The sequence below is a fragment of the Sphaeramia orbicularis genome, chromosome 21, assembly GCF_902148855.1.
Source record: "Sphaeramia orbicularis chromosome 21, fSphaOr1.1, whole genome shotgun sequence".
Taxonomy (NCBI): domain Eukaryota; kingdom Metazoa; phylum Chordata; class Actinopteri; order Kurtiformes; family Apogonidae; genus Sphaeramia; species Sphaeramia orbicularis.
Window position 1 is genome coordinate 2,037,102 of NC_043977.1, and position 21,735 is coordinate 2,058,836.

General features: G+C 37.0%; 1 protein-coding gene across 1 annotated transcript in view; it reads right to left on the reverse strand.

Annotated features, from left to right (window-relative positions):
- The window catches only part of LOC115412793 (syntaxin-binding protein 5-like), a 57,305-nt gene extending 35,838 nt beyond the window's left edge, over nt 1-21,467 (reverse strand). Inside the window, exons 1-3 of the mRNA XM_030125453.1 lie at nt 21,446-21,467; nt 20,065-20,118; nt 14,689-14,868 (exon numbers count right to left, since the gene is read on the reverse strand). Of these exons, the coding sequence (XP_029981313.1) occupies nt 14,689-14,868; nt 20,065-20,118; nt 21,446-21,467 (256 nt within the window). The remainder of the gene's footprint in view (nt 1-14,688; nt 14,869-20,064; nt 20,119-21,445) is intronic.
- Nucleotides 21,468-21,735: the final 268 nt, after the last annotated feature.

The window sequence follows — 21,735 nt, forward strand, 5'->3', positions numbered from 1 at the left end:
ATTAGTAAAGAGTCTGGAGTTTGACTGTCAGTGTGTCCATCCACTGTCACTGATCCAACTGCATGGGTTTATTAGTTTTTCTTCCATTTTGTTCAGTTTGTGGCTTATTTTGTTCATGTCTCGTATTATTTTGTTGGTTTATTCTTCATTTTTCTTCATTTTATTGATGACTTTAGCTGTTTTTGTTCATCTTTTTGCTTATTTGATCCTTTTTTACTTATTTTTTTTCATATTATTTAGAATTTTATGAAGTTTTTATTAATTTTTGTTCTTTTTTTTTAAAAAATTCAATATACATATTGAATTAGTTTGTTTATGTCTTAATTTGCTTTGTTTTATTTTGTTTCTTTACGTGTTTGAAATAAATAAATAAATAAATAAAATAAAATACACAAATACAATAGAAAGGTTAAAGGATATGGGTATACAGAAGTGAGGAATCAGAAAAGGGTTTTAAATAATAGTATAGAAAGAAGCTTAGGGGGAAAAGGACATAAATACATAAAAATAAAAGTGAATACATTTAAAAATAAATAAATGAATGAATAAAAAAACTAAACAAAACAGCAAAATCACTCATCCCATACATGACAATAGTGACAGCCTTTTGTCTCTTTTCCAGGTGGATCTAAATCCTAACAGTATCTTTTCCGTTGTGTGCTACTTGTAGAAGCTGTCAGATTTCTGTTGTTACGTTTAAAGGTTACAGATGCATTAAATAAGCGGCAGAAACCTGGGATTTCAACCCCAGCCGACATCTGTTTGGGTGATTAAACAGTTGTGGCCCTGGCTGTGGCTTTAATAAAACATTCCGTTGATGCTAATGAAGACCTGCTTCCCTCTCCGAGCTCCGGGTCACTGTCGTATAATGAGGCTGATGAAGATCGTAACGTGAATCTAATTGCAGAAGTGGTGGAGAGGGGTCAGCTGTGGCGGAGTAAACCGAACACCACCCTTCTTTGGTTAGATTCATACAGTGTTACCGGATCCATCTGTGATGAGTCACACTGGTGCATGTTCACAGCGAGCTTCTAATAGTTTTGGAATTTTCATTATAGTTTAGTTTGATTTAGTCTTTTTCTCTAATTCAGTTCGTTTGAATTAGTTTTTAGAGCCGGTTTGCTAGGTTTTATTAGTTTTCATTTTTTTCCCTAAATGTTTAGTTTTAGTTTAGTTTCAGTATTAACTTTAGTTTTTTCATATCTTTTATCTTCCTCGCCGTCATATTCAAATAAATCCCACGCAGAACTTTCTCCCAACTTTAGTCTCCATGTTTCCAGGTAGAGTGGGGACCACAAGACGACTGGAAACCACAAGTGAACACAAGTGACGGAGCAAAAAGTGTCGTATGGTGCCTCGAGCTAAATAAACCGATTTCATATCAATCCGACGTTGACAAAGACGGAAACAAAGGGAATTTTATCCATAATTTTTATCCATTTTAGTTAGTTTTGTAATCACACAATAAACAGATATTTTTTACAGTGGGTTTATGAAAAATAGGTTCTGTCTCACAAACTGGTCCAAATGCTCAGACAGACTATAGTTAGTGCTGTTCAAACTGTGGAGTTTGGATAAAACTGGATGAAACAGACGCAGAGGGTTTAATGTGTCCATATTTAGGTCCTATTTTTGGACCCAATATTTGATTATAAATTCATTAATTATGGGATGGCTCAGAACAAGAGGATAATTTTTGTGCATTTCTCTGAGGTCATCATTAGGTCCATCCTGGGGGAAATCTGTCTACATTTACCTTTGATTATTGGGTCTAAACAGATGGAACAGTGACAGATACTGAAATAAACCCAGTTTCAGAGAAGAACCCAAACATCTATCTATCTATGAAATGTTATTTCAATGTGTCATAACTCTACAGCATATGGTCATAAAATATGGGGAAACTATGTTGTTAAAGCCTCGACCTGTGTTACATGTTCACCTTTCCATTTTAATTTTATCCTTAACCCTTTCATGCATGAATTATGAGAACCTTAATCAAGATTTTTTTTCCCTGAGTATTTTTATTCCTCTTCAGGTATGAAAAAACAATGTGATTGAATTTTTTTTTTAATGAACCTTACAAAAATGTCCACTCAGCTTGTCACCATGCATTTAATTTTTGAAGCAAAGAAACATATTTACTGTCATACTGTGTGAAAACTATGAAATAATTTTTTTTTAAATGCTGCTAATCTGATGTTTTCTCACATTTTAACATACTCTAATAGTACTTATTACTCAAACAATATGCAAAAAAACAACAAAACACAACAACTTAAAAAAAACAACAACTGTTAATTACAGTCTAGTAACAATTAGCAATTGATTTACAATCAAATATGTTGCTACAGATCAGGTTTCTCACGAACTGCAAAGTTACAAGAACGGTACTAATTAAAGTGTATTATGGGATGGTGCTGTAGTGTCCACTGTGTTGGCTGATCTGGAACTAAAACAACAAAACCCATGAATATACAAGAGAACGGCTGGAGAAGAACTGTCCACTGTGCATGAAAGGGTTAACTTATATCTGAATTTCACCTTTAATTGAATTTCACCTTTAAATGATCCCAGATTTAAAGGTCAAGGGCATTAATCTGTACACAGTCACGTCCATAAAATGATGATCATGAATGAAAGTATACGTGACAATCCACTGCTGAAAATGACAAACTCACTCACTTTCCCTGATCTCCACCTAAAACTGGAACAGTGCCGCTCTAATCAGCTTCTGTAGCTCCAGGGCCAATCATCACATCTGTCTGGGTGAACGGATCGTCCCCTTTGTCCGGCGTCTGCACCTTTCAATTTCACCGTCCTCAGAAAAATTCAGTCCAACAGCAGTGTCATCATTAACCGTAAAGTGTAAATAAGTCCAGGTACTGTCATCTGTCACTTCAGTTGTGAGCCCAGGCCACAGAAACACAAGTCGAACGTAATAAGGAAGTGTCAGACCTGCTGTGATCGTCGGAGTGCACGGTCTCATGCCTGTAATTAACCATACTTCTGTGTCGGTGCTGAAGTCGACATTTCAGAATGATGATGTAGGACTGCAGTTTGAGGCTGTCACTTTACCTCATTTTGTTTTTAGATGTCACATCCTGTCAAAGTGCAGAGTCAAGTAAATCTAATAGCAAGCCCGTCAAGTTTTATATATGTGTGCAAATAAGAGGAAAAATGTCTAATTAAGGTTGACGTCTGTGTTTGGTCATTAGATTTAAGACAGCAATATTGAAAAACTAGCTCCAAAACAACCCAATACGAACTGGTCCACAGCACACACAAATGTCATGGCTTATGTACAGACGCACAAAAAGCAATTTCCGCACTGATCATGGGGACACGCCACCCGCTGGGACGATCCATTTTTAGATGGAGGGGGGTTCAAGTCCCAGTGTGAATAAAAGCAGTTCAGATGGAAGAAACAGAAATGTCATAAGTGTCAAAGAGAATGTCAGAACGGCAGAGTGAAAGTGAGGCTGCGACAGGCGCGACACGGAGGATTATTCTGCACCGGCGTCACCACAGATTCACACGTCTGTTCTGTTTGGTGGAATACTGAGATTATAGGCATGGATTATAATACTGAGATTATAGGCATGGATTATAATACTGAGATGATAGGCATGGATTATAATACTGAGACTATAGGCATGGATTATAATACTGAGACTATAGGCATGGATTATAATACTGAGATTATAGGCATGGATTATAATACTGAGATTATAGGCATGGATTATAATACTGAGACTATAGGCATGGATTATAATACTGAGACTATAGGCATGGATTATAATACTGAGATTATAGGCATGGATTATAATACTGAGATTATAGGCATGGATTATAATACTGAGATTATAGGCATGGATTATAATACTGAGATTATAGGCATGGATTATAATACTGAGATTATAGGCATGGATTATAATACTGAGATTATAGGCATGGATTATAATACTGAGACTATAGGCATGGATTATAATACTGAGATTATAGGCATGGATTATAATACTGAGATTATAGGCATGGATTATAATACTGAGATTATAGGCATGGATTATAATACTGAGATTATAGGCATGGATTATAATACTGAGACTATAGGCATGGATTATAATACTGAGACTATAGGCATGGATTATAATACTGAGATTATAGGCATGGATTATAATACTGAGATTATAGGCATGGATTATAATACTGAGACTATAGGCATGGATTATAATACTGAGACTATAGGCATGGATTATAATACTGAGATTATAGGCATGGATTATAATACTGAGACTATAGGCATGGATTATAATACTGAGATTATAGGCATGGATTATAATACTGAGATTATAGGCATGGATTATAATACTGAGATTATAGGCATGGATTATAATACTGAGACTATAGGCATGGATTATAATACTGAGACTATAGGCATGGATTATAATACTGAGATTATAGGCTTGGATTATAATACTGAGATTATAGGCATGGATTATAATACTGAGACTATAGGCATGGATTATAATACTGCGACTATAGGCATGGATTATAATACTGAGACTGTAGGCATGGATTATAATACTGAGATTATAGGCATGGATTATAATACTGAGATTATAAGCATGGATTATAATACTGAGATTATAGGCATGGATTATAATACTGAGACTATAGGCATGGATTATAATACTGCGACTATAGGCATGGATTATAATACTGAGATTATAGGCATGGATTATAATACTGAGATTATAGGCATGGATTATAATACTGAGATTATAGGATTGGATTATAATACTGAGATTATAGGCATGGATTATAATACTGAGATTATAGGCATGGATTATAATACTGAGATTATAGTCTTGGATTATAATACTGAGACTATAGGCATGGATTATAATACTGAGATTATAGGCATGGATTATAATACTGAGATTATAGGCATGGATTATAATATTGAAATTATAGGCATGGATTATAATACTGAGACTATAGGCATGGATTTTAATACTGAGATTATAGGCATGGATTATAATACTGAGACTATAGGCATGGATTATAATACTGAGATTATAGGCATGGATTATAATACTGAGATTATAGGCATGGATTATAATACTGAGATTATAGGCATGGATTATAATACTGAGATTATAGGCATGGATTATAATACTGAGATTATAGGCTTGGATTATAATACTGAGATTATAGGCATGGATTATAATACTGAGACTATAGGCATGGATTATAATACTGAGATTATAGGCATGGATTATAATACTGAGACTATAGGCATGGATTATAATACTGAGACTATAGGCATGGATTATAATACTGAGAATATAGGCATGGATTATAATACTAACCCTACTAACCCTAATACTGAGACTATAGGCATGGATTATAATACTGAGAATATAGGCATGGATTATAATACTGAGACTTTAGGCATGGATTATAATACTGAGACTATAGGCATGGATTATAATACTGAGATTATAGGCATGGATTATAATACTGAGACTATAGGCATGGATTATAATACTGAGACTATAGGCATGGATTATAATACTGAGAATATAGGCATGGATTATAATACTAACCCTACTAACCCTAATACTGAGACTATAGGCATGGATTATAATACTGAGAATATAGGCATGGATTATAATACTGAGACTTTAGGCATGGATTATAATACTGAGACTATAGGCATGGATTATAATACTGAGATTATAGGCATGGATTATAATACTGAGATTATAGGCATGGATTATAATACTGAGATTATAGGCTTGGATTATAATACTGAGATTATAGGCATGGATTATAATACTGAGATTATAGGCATGGATTATAATACTGAGATTATAGTCTTGGATTATAATACTGAGATTATAGTCTTGGATTATAATACTGAGATTATAGGCATGGATTATAATACTGAGATTATAGGCATGGATTATAATACTGAGATTATAGGCATGGATTATAATACTGAGATTATAGGCATGGATTATAATACTGAGACTATAGGCATGGATTATAATACTGAGACTATAGGCATGGATTATAATACTGAGAATATAGGCATGGATTATAATACTGAGACTTTAGGCATGGATTATAATACTGAGACTATAGGCATGGATTATAATACTGAGATTATAGGCATGGATTATAATACTGAGATTATAGGCATGGATTATAATACTGAGATTATAGTCTTGGATTATAATACTGAGACTATAGGCATGGATTATAATACTGAGATTATAGGCATGGATTATAATATTGAGATTATAGGCATGGATTATAATACTGAGACTATAGGCATGGATTATAATACTGAGACTATAGGCATTGATTATAATACTGAGACTATAGGCATGGATTATAATACTGAGATTATAGGCATGGATTATAATACTGAGATTATAGGCATGGATTATAATACTGAGATTATAGGCATGGATTATAATACTGAGATTATAGGCATGGATTATAATACTGAGATTATAGGCATGGATTATAATACTGAGATTATAGGCATGGATTATAATACTGAGACTATAGGCATGGATTATAATACTGAGACTATAGGCATGGATTATAATACTGAGACTATAGGCATGGATTATAATACTGAGATTATAGGCATGGATTATAATACTGAGACTATAGGCATGGATTATAATACTGAGACTATAGGCATGGATTATAATACTGAGACTATAGGCATGGATTATAATACTGAGACTATAGGCATGGATTATAATACTGCGACTATAGGCATTGATTATAATACTGAGATTATAGGCATGGATTATAATACTGAGATTATAGGCATGGATTATAATACTGAGATTATAGGCTTGGATTATAATACTGAGACTATAGGCATGGATTATAATACTGAGATTATAGGCATGGATTATAATATTGAGATTATAGGCATGGATTATAATACTGAGAATATAGGCATGGATTTTAATACTGAGACTATAGGCATGGATTATAATACTGAGACTATAGGCATGGATTATAATACTGAGATTATAGGCATGGATTATAATACTGAGATTATAGGCATGGATTATAATATTGAGATTATAGGCATGGATTATAATATTGAGACTATAGGCATGGATTATAATACTGAGATTATAGGCATGGATTATAATACTGAGACTATAGGCATGGATTATAATACTGAGATTATAGGCATGGATTATAATACTGAGACTATAGGCATGGATTATAATACTGAGACTATAGGCATGGATTATAATACTGAGATTATAGGCATGGATTATAATACTGAGATTATAGGCATGGATTATAATACTGATATTATAAGCATGGATTATAATACTGAGATTATAGGCATGGATTATAATATTGAGATTATAGGCATGGATTATAATATTGAGATTATAGGCATGGATTATAATACTGCGACTATAGGCATGGATTATAATACTGCGACTATAGGCATGGATTATAATACTGAGATTATAGGCATGGATTATAATACTGAGATTATAGGCATGGATTATAATACTGAGACTATAGGCATGGATTATAATACTGAGATTATAGGCATGGATTATAATACTGAGACTATAGGCATGGATTATAATACTGAGACTATAGGCATGGATTATAATACTGAGACTATAGGCATGGATTATAATACTGAGACTATAGGCATGGATTATAATACTGAGACTATAGGCATGGATTATAATACTGAGATTATAGGCATGGATTATAATACTGAGATTATAGAGCATCCATTATAATCAGTCCCTCCAGGAATTTGCAATGTTGCAATCGCAACTATTAACGCAAATTCAACCAATCACCGCAAATTCTGCGTGGCGCTGCAATTTCGTCCAATCACCGCGAATTTTCTGCAAATTTGACCAATCACCTTAGTTCCCTATCTCCCACCCCCCTCTACGTGACATGTACGTCATCACGTTCACTCCCTTGTTGACGTTTGAGAAGATGAAGACATGTGCGACGCATAACGCCCACATTTACCAGCAAACATCACTGCCAAAGTTCATGCAAGTCAGTTTCCAGATGTGTTACACCAAAGTGGAAGTATACTGTTCTGTGGTGGAACACAAATGAAAGTCTCCGCTCCACGGACACTTTTCAACTGCAAAACATGCAAAGAGAACGGCTGAAACTGGAAGAGGACAGACGAGATAAGTCCCAATGACAGAGGCTGATGGATCCAGAACAAGAGCAGGAGCTGAAAGGATCAAAGTTAGCACAGATATACTCTATAAGGCAATAGAAGAGAAGAAGAAAGAACCTGTGGAGGCACGCTTTCCTTTTTCTGTATTGTGTATGTGTCTGTGTGTGTGTGTGTGTGTGTATGTGTGTGTGTGTGTGTGTGTCTGTCTGTGTGTGTGCATGTAACCCATTTAACCCTAATCAAAAGTATTCTACTATATCATGAAGGAAGCAAAAGTCATGTGTTTTGTTGTATAAATGTGAGATGGGGGTGGGATTTAATCAGTTTTCTTCTTCCCACTCCTTTTTGAGCAGAACATATTGAATTTATTTTATTACCAGTGTACATGGCAATTGACATTTTGTCTTGATCACCTTCATTTATTAATGTATTTGCTCTGATATTAGTTCCATATACACAAAAAATGTTTAATTTTTTCTTCTGCTCAAAACAAATAAATGAATGAATGAAAAAAAAAGCCTGTTTTGTTTAAAATCATTGCTTCCTGGTGCTTTTTAAGGCTAAAAACACAAAAAAGACTGTTCTAGGTCATTTGTAAATGCCCATGTTCCAATGACTTTAATAAAAGAAGCCTCAAATCATCACAACTTTCATCGAAAGTTTTTTGGAAAAGCAGCCACAAAATCAGGCATTTTAGTCCACAACAATAAAAAAAAAAGTCAGCGAAATCCTAGAGGGACTGTATAATACTGAGACTATAGAGCATGGATTATAATACTTTAAGGATTAAATTAAATTAAGGATAAATACAGCCAGTGACTACATTTACACGGACATCCATCCAATACAAACAAACAAACAAACCACCCAGAGGTGCTTTTTGTTTGTTTGTTTGTTTTAACCCCATACTACAGCGACAGTGAAAAGTGTCTTGTGCATCAACCTTCAGAGCTGAAAAGTGAAGCCAACGCTGAAGTCACCAAAGCTGTTGTTCCTTGGATGTCCACTGGGGGGCCGACTCCAAAAGTGGGTCCCTCCCCATAGTCCCACTTTAACCCTTTTATGCATGAATTATGAAAACCTTAGTCAACATGTTTTTTCCTGACTGTTTTTCTTCCTCTTTAGGCATGGAAAAAAACAATGTGACAGATTTTTTTTAATGTACACTATTTTTTAAGGAGTTGCAAAAATGTCCACTCAGCTGGACACTATTGTCTTTAATTTCTGAAGCAAAGAAACATGTATTTAAAACGCAATATCAGAAAGTGATATACTGTGTGAAAACTATGGAATAAAAACATTTTAATGCAGCCAATCTGATGTTTTTTCCCACATTTTAACATACTCTAATACTAGTTATTACTCACTTTATGGAGACAATATGCAAAAAAAAAAAAAAGAAAAGAAAAAAACAATTTGTTTAGGAAATTAATTACAGTCTAAACAGTTTAATAACAACTAGCAATTCATTTACACTCAAACATGTTAGTGCAGATCAGGTTTATCAAGAACAGCAAAGTTACAGTACTGGTCTGAATGTCAGTGTTTAGGATGGTGCATGAGTGTCCACTGTGTTGGCTGGTATGGAACTAAAACAACCAAACCCATGAATATACAAGAGAACAGCTGGAGAAGAACTGTCCACTGGAGTGACCACTGTGCATGAAAGGGTTAAAATGGACTTTCCAGCAGAACTGAACTGTTTACAGCCTGGTACTGGAACAGCTTTGGTCTCTCCAGTAAATTTCAACTGTGTGATGGTGTGTGTTTTATGCAGCTCACCTGTTTACATTAAAGCTGAAAATCCTGCACAATTAAACCCGTTGTCTAACATTAGAGCAGTTGCTGACTTGGATCTTCAGAGACCTCGTTAATACAGTAAAACTCATTTCTCTACAACAGGAAGCGGTGCCACAGTTGTGCTTCATTAGTTCACCACGTAGATACACAACACTATGGAAATAACAGAGTTTGTCTCAAATCAAAGGGGTCATTGTGTACTTACCAGGAGCTGATAGGGGGACGCACCATTCACCTTTACTGCTTTTTAATAGTTAATCCAGTGTTTTTCAACCTTGGGGTCGGGACCCCACATGGGGTCGCCTGGAATTCAAATGGGGTCACCTGAAATTTCTAGTCATTGATAAAAATAAAAACTTACAAATAAAAACATATGGTGAGTTGACAGAGCCAATCCCAATCCATGAGACAAACTGTGGTTGTGAAACTGCAGCACTGTGGTTCTGTTTGTGTGTCAAATGTTCAGTGTGGTCAGTTTCAGATGCTGCAGCTCTTTCATAATTCATAGTTTCAGTTCTTGTTTGTTCAGTATTAATTGTCCTCCTTGTAAATCCCAGCTGGACTGACTGGACAGATCCTGAGCCTTTGTGCAGTAATCTACACCTGGGTTTACTGCCTCTGTCCACAATAATACACATTATATAGACTAAACGTCCTCTAACATTAACATTTATTTGCAACATAGTATAGCAAACTATTACATGTTCAAAAACAAATGTCTCAGATGTGAATGTCTGGGGTCGCCAGAAATTTGTGATGGCAAAATGGGGTCAGGAGCCAAAAAAGGATGAAAACTACTGAGTTAATCCATGAAGCATTTCTGTCCACCTGAATATCTGCCATTAAATGTATTTCTAATATATATATATATATATATAATATATATATATATATATATAATATATATATATATATATATATATATATGTATAATTTTTTATTTTTTATTTTTTAAAATAACTGTGATTTTGCACCAAATGAGGGGGTACTGCTGCTGCTTTAACAATCTCTTCTACTGACATTTCTGGTCCCTTCCATTCCACTGCACAGCCAAGAGGTTCCACTGGCCTTCTGGACCATTCTGAGGGTACATCTGAGTACTAGGAACTGTGGAACGCATGGTTCAGTCAATCTGAGTTTTTGGAATTTGCACTTATTTGGTCTATTCTGGGCTTTGTCAGTGAGGGAACATTAACTCTGATCCACAGTCAAACACAGTATGTGAAGGTAAAGCCCTAAAACACTGGAAACCAGCTGCTATAAAACAGAAAAAAGGAGAAGAGGAGGTCCATTCTGAAGGACTGCAGACACATGACCTGACCTGTAGAGGGACCCACTGTGGATACCACTCATAAAGAGAATAACCTTTGAACTTATTGACCCCTAAACCTTTGGACAGAATTGGATTCCAATCATTTTAGAACATACACTGCAAAAATCTAAGTCTTACTAAGTGTATTTTTCTCATTTCTAATCCAAATATCTGATCACACTTAAAATAAGACACAATCACCTCAAGAATAACTTTTCAGTGAGATATAAGAACTGATTTATAGACAGTAGATCTGGAAAATCTGATTTCAACAAATCTGACCAAGATAATTTTCACTTGTTCCAATGGCAGAGATTTTTGCTTGAATTAAGAAAAAAAAAAGTTGAATTAAGCAAAAAAAAAAAGTTGAATTAAGCACAAAAAAATCTTGAATTAAGCGGAAAAAAAACTTGAATAAAGCAAAAAAATCTGCCAATGGACAGTGAAAATTATCTTGTTCAGATTGTTGAACTCAGATTTTCCAGATCTACTGTCTATAAATCAGTTCTTATATCTCACTGTAAAGTTCCTCTGTAGGTGATTCTGTCTGATTTTAAGTGTGATGAGATATTTGGACTAGAAATGAGACAAATACACTTGGTCAGATTTAGATTTTTGCAGTGTACTTAAATAATGCAGCATGAACATTTTCTAGAAGGTGGTTGAAGCAATGACAGAAGGAGGCAGAGTTTGTTCAGTCAAACAAGTCCAACACTGGTGTAAAAAAGAAACGTTTGATGCAAAGAAAACAGATGGAGGGTGGAAGCTGTTCATGTCAGACTGGGGCAGAAACTGCAGTATTAGTGCGTGGAAATGTAATGCAGTCAGTGTCTCTGTTAAGACCTCAGTACGTCATTTAAAGTGAAATGAAAGCAAGAAGAAAAACAGCCCGAAAAAACAAAAGGCACTGGAGAAGGTCACATGATCGATTAAAACACTGAATATTGCACCGACCTTCAGGCCCGGGACATGGTCGACACAAGCAACAGAAACAGGGACACAATGCAAGGAGCGTGTCTTGCATTCTAAGCAGGCAGCTCCTGTTGGTCAATGTTCCACGGTGATGCTAATGCAAGGTGCACTGGTTTAGACTGACGGAGGTGGAAACAGGAACTGGTTTGAAAATCTGCTGAAGGTCAATGGATTCTTTCAGTTTGGTTTATGGAACTGGACCTCTCCAACTCTGACACTTTTATATGAGGCCTGGTAGCTTCAGTAATCAGGTTTATGAAAGTGAAGAAACAAATGATGCAAACTTTTTTTTTTTTTGACCTATACTAAGGTAGGTTGGTGGGAGACATAATATATTTGTCATAAATATAAAATGAGCTTTACCTGAAAATATAAGCAAGAACAAAACAGAAGTGTTTTTACGTCCGCCAAGGAGGTTATGTTTTCATCTGCGTTTGTCTGTTTGTCTGTTAGCAAGATAACTCCAAAAGTTATGGACGGATTTGGATGAAGTTTTCAGGAAATGTTGATACTGGCACAAGGAACAAATGATTACATTTTGGTGGTGATTGGGGGGGGGGACTGAACTGCCTTGGCGGAGGTCTACGCTCTACAAGTGCTTTTCTAGTTTTTAGATGTGGCTGAAGCTTTAAATTTTTTTTTTACTGTAATCCAAATCCAATCAGAATGATGAGAAGAGTTAAGAATGTTTATTTGGTTTATGTTTTAGTTCATACAGACGAGGAGCTAATGTTTATGTCTCTGCCTGAACGCTGCATGTGTTTGGTAAAGTCTGATAAAGTGTTAAAAATTACATTTTACTAGTGCTGGGCAGCGATTAAAATTTTTAATCGCAATTAATCGCGTGGACTTCTGCAATTAATCACCGTGAATCGCATAGTTATATGGGGGGGGGGGGTTTGCCGGCATCAACAGTGTGTATTTCCTTTCAGTGATATCTCAGACTGCAGTACTTCCGCTGATAAAAATAATTGCACATGTCATGCTTCCAAACACCTGTGTCCTTCTCCCCCCCACCATCTGAAGACATTTACAATGAAAATGTCCATGGAACAGACCGCTACTGTTACACATGTTTATGTCCACACATGTTTATTTCCGGTTGTGAGTGATTGACAGGAGTCTTAGTCCCACTAATCAGTACTAATACTAATAAGAACAATAATATGTGATGTTCAGGTGTTCAGAGTAAACAAAGGGGGCCCTCTAGTGGTGGGAATAAGTGTCACTAACGTACGCTTTGTCCTTGAGGTGTTCCCGTAGTCAGTTCAGACATAAGAAGGAACTAACAGACACGTTTCTTTCACTCTGTTTGTATGGCCCCAAAAACGTTTGCCTGTGAGTATTTTCTGTTCAGTTGTTGTCAGAATGAATAGTATCAAATATCTCTGACATGAACCTTTGTTACTGGACAAAAAGACGTTGTAAATCTTAAATTAATCTGTAAATGCTAATCGTTAGCGTGTCTGTGGATTTTCCCATTCAAGTTAGCATCGAGCTAGTGATCTTTTCCATTCATTTAAATGTATAATGCCATGTAAATGTACTAAGGCAGTGAACAGAACTCAGACAGATTCTGTTTGTATGTGTCAGTTTTACAGTGAGTCTACAGGAACAGATTTGGACACAAGTTTTGGGCGTCCGTCTTTTCTTGTTAACCTGTTTGTCTATCTGCAGCTAATCGCTACACGCACACAAGCAGAAGAATAGGAGTTAGAATAAAACGGCATTAACGGAGAGAAAAAAAAAAACTGTCGGTGTTATTAATTTTTGTGCTACACCGTTAATGTATGAAAAGTGCTACATAAATAAAGATTGATTGAGTGATTGAATGTGTTAATAACGCGTTAACTTGCCCAGCCCTACATTTACACAAGGTTTTGTGACTATTAATGCTAAAATCAGCTAAAACTTTATGACTGTGACCTGGTCTAGTTACAGTCAGACACTTTAGAATGAATAACCTTCACCTTTAATCTGAGCTTTAATGAACATCTACATGATCAGTGAATTAAATACAGGAAAATACATAATTTGCACTGAAAAAACTCAAAATAAAGAGGATAATATAACAGTAAATGGAGGTAAATCATATTAGGAAAGTTAAATATAGAGAACATTTTTAATTAAAAGTACCACTGGGTCTTTATGGTTAATAAAACAGGCACCATATGAATTATTCATATTGGAATCCAGGTGTTATATAGACTTTAGGGAGAGGTTTTCAAGCTGCACACCTGCATTAGCATACGCTTGCCTGTGTTAACTATGGTATCAGGTCTAAATCCACTTACCCCAAAGGGAGAGGATGGCATGCACTTGTTAGGAGGTGGGAATGTTCTAGAGGTTTTAGGGATGGGAGCTGGGAGGAACAAGCACACACCTTCAGTGTGGGACACAGGCAAAGAGATCTCCATGCAAGCAGCAGACTGGGCCTTGCGGAAGGGCGGTCGGCCGGGGCCTCTGCGGGTAAGCCGTGGCCCCTCAGGACCCACCGGGACGCGAGGCTTCCCCGCCGAGCAGGGCTGGGAGGTGGGGCTAGTGCAATGTCCATTGACATGATCTGTAACAACGGCAAAGCATTAGCAAACGGGAAATAATGACACTTTTCAACACATTCCCAATGCTGCGGTATCCGTCTTCAGCGTCGGTGCAGTCGACTAATGAGTCACATGTGGGTTTCATCCGAATAAGACGTGGATCGGCCAATGGGTGAACAGGTTCAGAGTCCAACGACATGTTTTTATTCAGCTGATTTGGATCCGTTCATTTTACAGCTCAGTAGAAAACTACACTCCCCGTGAAGCTGGATACCTGTGCAGCATAAGAGGAACAAGCCAATGTGGAAAATCAGACTGTTAATAAGAAAGATGGTGGCGAAGGAGAGAGGGAGGAGACAGAAGGATGAGAGAGAGCTGGAAGGTGGACTGAAGTTTAGTGTGAACAGAAAGGAGGAGGAACAGAGCAGAGGAACATGGAGAGGAGGAGATTCACCAAGTCTGTGCCAGGAAAAGAGAGATGAAACTAAAGAGGAAAACACTTCTTTCATCTCCACTTTGTTCCATTTGGTTTGATTTTGTGTGAAGTGTTCGGAATCCTAGTTTTAGCAGGAACTGTTGGATTCTTCCTCTTTCAGCCCAGAGGGTTTGGGACAAACACAACAAATGAACAGATAACTAATTAAATAGAAAGGATCTGCCTGTTTATTGGAATGCACGTCATGAGTCGACTGGAAACACACACACCATACTTCCTTGTTCTTTCTGTCCTTTGGGGGGGGGGGGGGGGGTTATTGGACAACTTCATCCTTAAGTAATAACAGAACATGTGGGTGTTTGTGTGTGTGTGAAATAATTAGTTAGAGCACACTCTCTTAATGAGACAGAACGAAAAGAAAAGAAAAACAACTTGTGCTGATTGTGTTCAGTGTAGTCTGATCAGCAGGACAGAAGTGGCCGAGGCAGCTGTAATGAACAGCCCTCCAGTGTGTTCATACTACGGCCTTTAGAAAAGAAACAAGAGCTGAACTTTACAAGAAGGAATTCATGTGGTCCAAATATCAGAGGTTTTCCCCTCACTGTCCTCTGACTATCACTGGTTTACAACGGTTTTAACCACAGACGAGTCACTGATCCAGACTAATCCAGTCCTAAATGCTGGCTGGTGAAGTTTAACAGATACACTTTTGGGTCAAAATGTGAAATTGGAAATTAACGAGAGAATGGTTTTACTCCAAGGAATATTAGTCTGACACTGCAAAAAAAAATATCTGACAGATAAACTGAGTTAAATTTGGAATATTTATCTTGAAAGATAATTTTTAAAAATTTATTTACTTATTTAGACTTAATCTTGTTCAGATTCTTTGAACGTTGTTCCAGTATTTTCCTCTTGTTCTGCCCACTGAGATATTAACATCTAATTTAAACTATATTTCTAATAAAACCAGCTCCACTGTTGGAGGATGAGGATGGAGGATGCAGGAACTGTTTCAAGATAGTTTTACTTGTTTTATCCAGTTTTGCTGATATAAATGTCTACTGAGTCATTACATCTTCATAAGACCATATATATATATAAAATCTTTCTATGAAGACTTGAAACAAGTATATTCTGATTAAAATAAAAATTTAAACATTCCATAATTGTTATATAATAAATTCTTATTTTTATAAAACTTATGTATGATTTTCTTCCTGCACTGGCAGATAATTTTACTTAAAATAAGACATTTGAACCCAATAATGAGTTGAATTTTCCTTATTTTTGTACAGACTTTTTCTGCGGGGCAGATCTACTTCAAACACTGTGCACATGACAATCCATGGCTGGACAGGTTCTATCAGTGGAATATTTACACATCTATTGGATAAATGGACACAAACCAACATATACGTGTTAGAACACACCATCATGTACCTGGAAAACAGCAGCAAACCAGCACTGTGGTCATTAGTTTAACACTTAATCTGATTAAAATAGGTAACATTCAGCTCATTTAATGAGGCAGATCATTTCTAAAACATTGTAGACCAGTGGTATCTGACACTGATTCTTATTAAAATCCCACTCGACTGTTGAATTATTCAATCTGAAAGTGAAGATGAAACTCCCGAGGTGCCACGGAGTCCTCCTGAACACAGGACCAGTTCACAGCAGGTGGACCGAGGCGCTGCCAAAAACTACAACTACCAGGGGACAACCTGAAGGCAACACACAGTCTGCCTAAATGTGGGTCTTTATTCAAGTGGAGGGTTCGTCTGCCTCTGTTGTGTTCTGGCAGGAAATTGGTCCACGGGAAATAAAAATGATTTGACCATTCCACCCCCCCACACACACATACACACATAAGAACACACACTTCCCTTCACACACAAACACACACCATGTCCACTCGGACACACACACACACACACCACACACACACCACACACACACACAGATGTTGGATCCTGCGGTTCATTCCCTGGTCATGTGACTACACACTGCAGGAGGCTCCAGCTCTCACACCTTCAGATGTTTTCAGGGTTAAACCAACATGTGGCTGGCTCCAGGTTCATACTCACCCACTGAGCCCAGCTTCAGCACACACAACTGGGACTGGAACATTAGTGGCAGGTTTTGGCTCTTATTATTTGTACTGAACAGTAATATTTAAACATTCTTAATGCATGTCTGTATTTAATTGTGATTGTATTTAGTCGTATAGTTCACTGTCACTGACACGAAGCAGCAATTTGGATTCACAGCCTGGGTGAAAATAAAGCCTATTCTATTCTATTCTATTCTATTCTATTCTATTCTATTCTATTCTATTCTATTCTATTCTATTCTGCTGGGGTCAGATAGATCATGGTCATGGAAAATGCAGCTGTCCTTCTTCTGTTGTAAATGTGTCGACACAGTTAAAGTGTTCCAGAAAACCCCTGAACATGAATAAGCCCTTCTGTTATTTCAGTGTCAGCATCCACCTGCTGTCTGCCTTATATGGAATGAATGTCCCTGTGGTTTTTCGCTGCTGTTCGTATGTCGCTGACTCGTAAACCTGTCCCTCTTGTTAAACAGAAACTTCTGATTTAAAGGAAGAATAAATCAAAGAGTTTTTTGGTACCTGTCAGGTAGAGAGAGGCAATTAAATGACAAAAACAGGAATAAGTACTGGCACATTAGTGTAAAAGCAGCAGGAGCTTTAAGAGGCGACAGCATGTGTGACACTTGCAGAAGCAGAGCAAGAGAAACCTGGAATGTGAGGTGTGTACAGTCAGAGATGCATGAGAAGGGGGGGGAGGGGGGAGGGAAACCAACGCTCAGAGTCTGGGATGCACATGAATTAGTCAAAGAGAGGAGATGGTCCAGTTACAATAGAGCGTCTCAAAAATCCCTTTTCTCTTCAGATTCATGGTGTTATTCAAACCAGTTAATCTCCAACATGATAATAGCCCCCCCCCACCCCACCCCAAAAAAATTCAGCAAAATCTGTCAACGTTTTGACCCCCTCTACCGCAAAGTGTGAAGGGCCCATCAAAAAATGTCAAAAAAACGCTCATTTAACCCAGAAATCACATACAACGAGGTCTTAAGAGTCAACAAATTGCTTTGTTCTGGTATTTTACAGCGTCCCTTAGGGTGGTCCACGAAAATGTTTTTCAGATTCTCTGGATTCGAACCCTGCATTTGGTTCCATATGTGGCCAAATTACTTCAAGCCCAAATTATTATGCAAATTAATTCATATTTAGAGGTGTCCCAGACAGGTGCAGATGTCGTATATACTCTAACAGAACTGTCCAAATGAATAAGGCAGATTAGAAGAATCTGTCATTTTATTCTCCAAATCAAACTGACACTCACCATACAAATGTTCCTTAGAAAGTCCATCAACCACTGCTGGTTTATTGAAATGACAAAAATGTTCCTGTGTTCTTTGACAACTTGTTGCCAGTACTGTTTGTGATCTGCATTTGTTGTTCGTGCTACAGTTGAAGTCTGGAATAGCTCCGCCCCTCTGTCAGTAGACATCATTGACAGCTTTAGTGGAATGCCCAGTTTTCTCCTCCTTCTGAAAGTCTGCATCATCAGCCCAGTCTACTGGAGGAACTGTTCGAGAATGTTTGTGGCAGATCCAAAGGTTCAACATTATTATAGGCTAAAAATTTGAAATAGAAAGACGTTCAGAACAGTAAATGTAGTAGAACACACAATGTCTGTTTTCCTTAACCCCTTTTCAGCTATCAGAGTTTCTCCAGAAGAAATGGAAGAGAAACTCTAGGGCGAGAAATATCTGAATAAAGTGTGAACTGCACATGTATAAAAGTATGTCCAGATTATCAGAACCATGTCCATTATTAAAGTCTGTGATTTATGCACCCTTAAATCTTGTATTTATCTTTATTATTTCAGTGTTCAGCTTCTATTTGTCTGGAACTCAAACCTGTATTTTGCTGAAAAGGAGGTTAAGAAAACAGACATTGTGTTCAACTAGATTTACTGTTCTGAACTTCTTCTATTTCCAGTTTTAGCCTATAAGTGAGTTATTTTATCTTAAATCACCTTATTTTCACTTATAATTCACCTGATACAATACCTGTGAAGTTGATATTACAGGGACGCTGTAAAATACCAGAAAAAGCCATTTGTGGACACTTCAGACCTCCTTATATGTGATTTTCTGGGTTAAAATGAGCGTTTTGGCGTTTTTTGATGGACCCTTCATACTTGCGGTGGGGGGGTCAAACGTTGACGGATTTTGCTGAAATTTTTTTGGGAAGCTATTATCATGTTGGAGATTAACTGGTTTAATAACACCATGATCTGAAGAGAAAAGTGATTTTTGAGACGCCCTAAGTTACAATGAGGACAGGAGTGATCCGCTCCTGTGAGCCAAGCCGTCGATGGAGCAGAGGTTAGGTACGATGGTCCAATCATGATCAAAGCAAGGAAGACAAGCCTCGAATTTAAGTATGGGCATGAGTTCAGAAATCACCTTTAGAAACACTTGCAAATGTAGAAGAAACAAACACACCAGATATAAAAAAATAAAAACAGATTAAAGCAGCAAAATGGACCAGTATTTCAGAACAGTGTCTCATGTGCTGGTTGAAAAAGGGAAGAGAGAGTGACAAAAAGAACCCAAAGGAGAAGAAATCTGAAGGAAGAATCCAAAAAAACACTAAAAAGCAACAGAAAAGTCTAGGAAAGGTGACCAAAAGGCAGAAACTGAAATGACTCAAAGGAAAACTGCTGGCTTTCGCCTACCGTACCAAGATCAGTCTTAAGATCTGTGGGCAGACTTAACTTTCTGCCGGGTCCCTTTACTGAAACAAAAGAATAGGAAGAAGAAAGCACCAGTTAATCCTTTCAAACCAAAAGACTGAAGAAAAGAAGAGAAAAAAGAGGTGTAATCGAAGTCAAACAATGAAGAAATAAGGTAAAGGGGGGAAATGCAAAACCAAAACCAAACTGAATGCACTGAAACTGAACCAAGAACAGGACATGCACACAGGTGCAGGTGCACATGGCAGGCACATCCAAAAACACATGCTCCACTGCTGGTCCCAGGCCAGTAACACCAGTGGTTTAAACAAAACCAATTAGATACACTGGGGTGATTCAGGAAAAATATTTATTTAACCCTTACAGACCCAAACGTCCTCCTTTAACCTAAACCATCTACTGATCGAAATGACTGTTTATTCCTGTTGATACCGCTAATCCTATCAATCCATGTCAATAATTGGTGTCAAATACAGTTCTTCATCTTTTCATGGTCATCAGATTGACCATATTTGGACGTTCAGAGGCTGTGTAGTTACCGTGGAAACACTGTCATCTGCTCCAACACTGGATTCACCAGTAAAACCCACGGAGTTGGATCAGTAGACAGTGATGGACACACTGGGTTTACATATATTAAATAATACATAAAATGAATGTGTGTGGAAAAAATGAGCCAATTATTAACTAAAAGGAAATATAAATTAATAAAATAAAGCAGCAAAATGAACAAAAACAACCAAAGTAATGAATAAAATGAACAAAAAATGAATGATAAATCAACAAAATAATAAGTAGCATGAACTAAATAAGCCCCAAACTGAACAAAATTCAAGAAAAATTATAAAATGGACAACAAAATATAGGAAAAAAAGCAAAATAAGTAACAAAATGACCAAAAATTAATAAAATATCAAGTAAAATGAATAAAAATGAACAAAATAAGGTTGTAAACCCATGGAGTTGATCAATGACAGTGATGGACACACTGGGTTTAGGTTCAGTTAATGACAGATTTTGCTTTAAAAGTCACTTTTCTTCAGTTTTATGTTTTTTTTTAAAACTAATAATCCTTAACTTTATCTGAGCTTTAACGAACATCTACATGATCGGTGAATTAAATATATGAAAATACCAGTTTTTCACTAAAAAATGCAAAACCCAGAAGGTGATGTTCTAATGACCGGTGCTAAGTCCTTCATAAAGCCTCCTTTTTCGTGCGTGTCCCAGCAGGAGGTCTGGGTCTTTAAGGGTTAAAGTCGGTTTGACACTCAGCTGTCCACACTGACACAGTCTTCTCACTTGTTGAAATACAACAGACCCAGAAGAGCTGATGCCGGTCTGTGTTTCCGGTTTCATGCGGTTTACCGAGGCCTGGGACGTCTGACATGGACGCACAAAGAAAGGGGGACACCACAGGGCGTCAAGAAAAAAGACCCAGTCAGACACAAAAGAACACAGGTCCACATTTTGCAAGCATTCTGCAGGTGTCGAGAAACTGCAAAGGTCCAACTGGAGATGGAGGAGGCCAGCGTTCCCCTTAAAACAAAGAAGGCAACAGCTTTACTGCTTCTGTCATAATGAAAAGACAAAGGATGGGTTTTCCAGGAGTCTACAAACATTTAGGGAGCACGGGGAAAACGGCATGACCATGGATT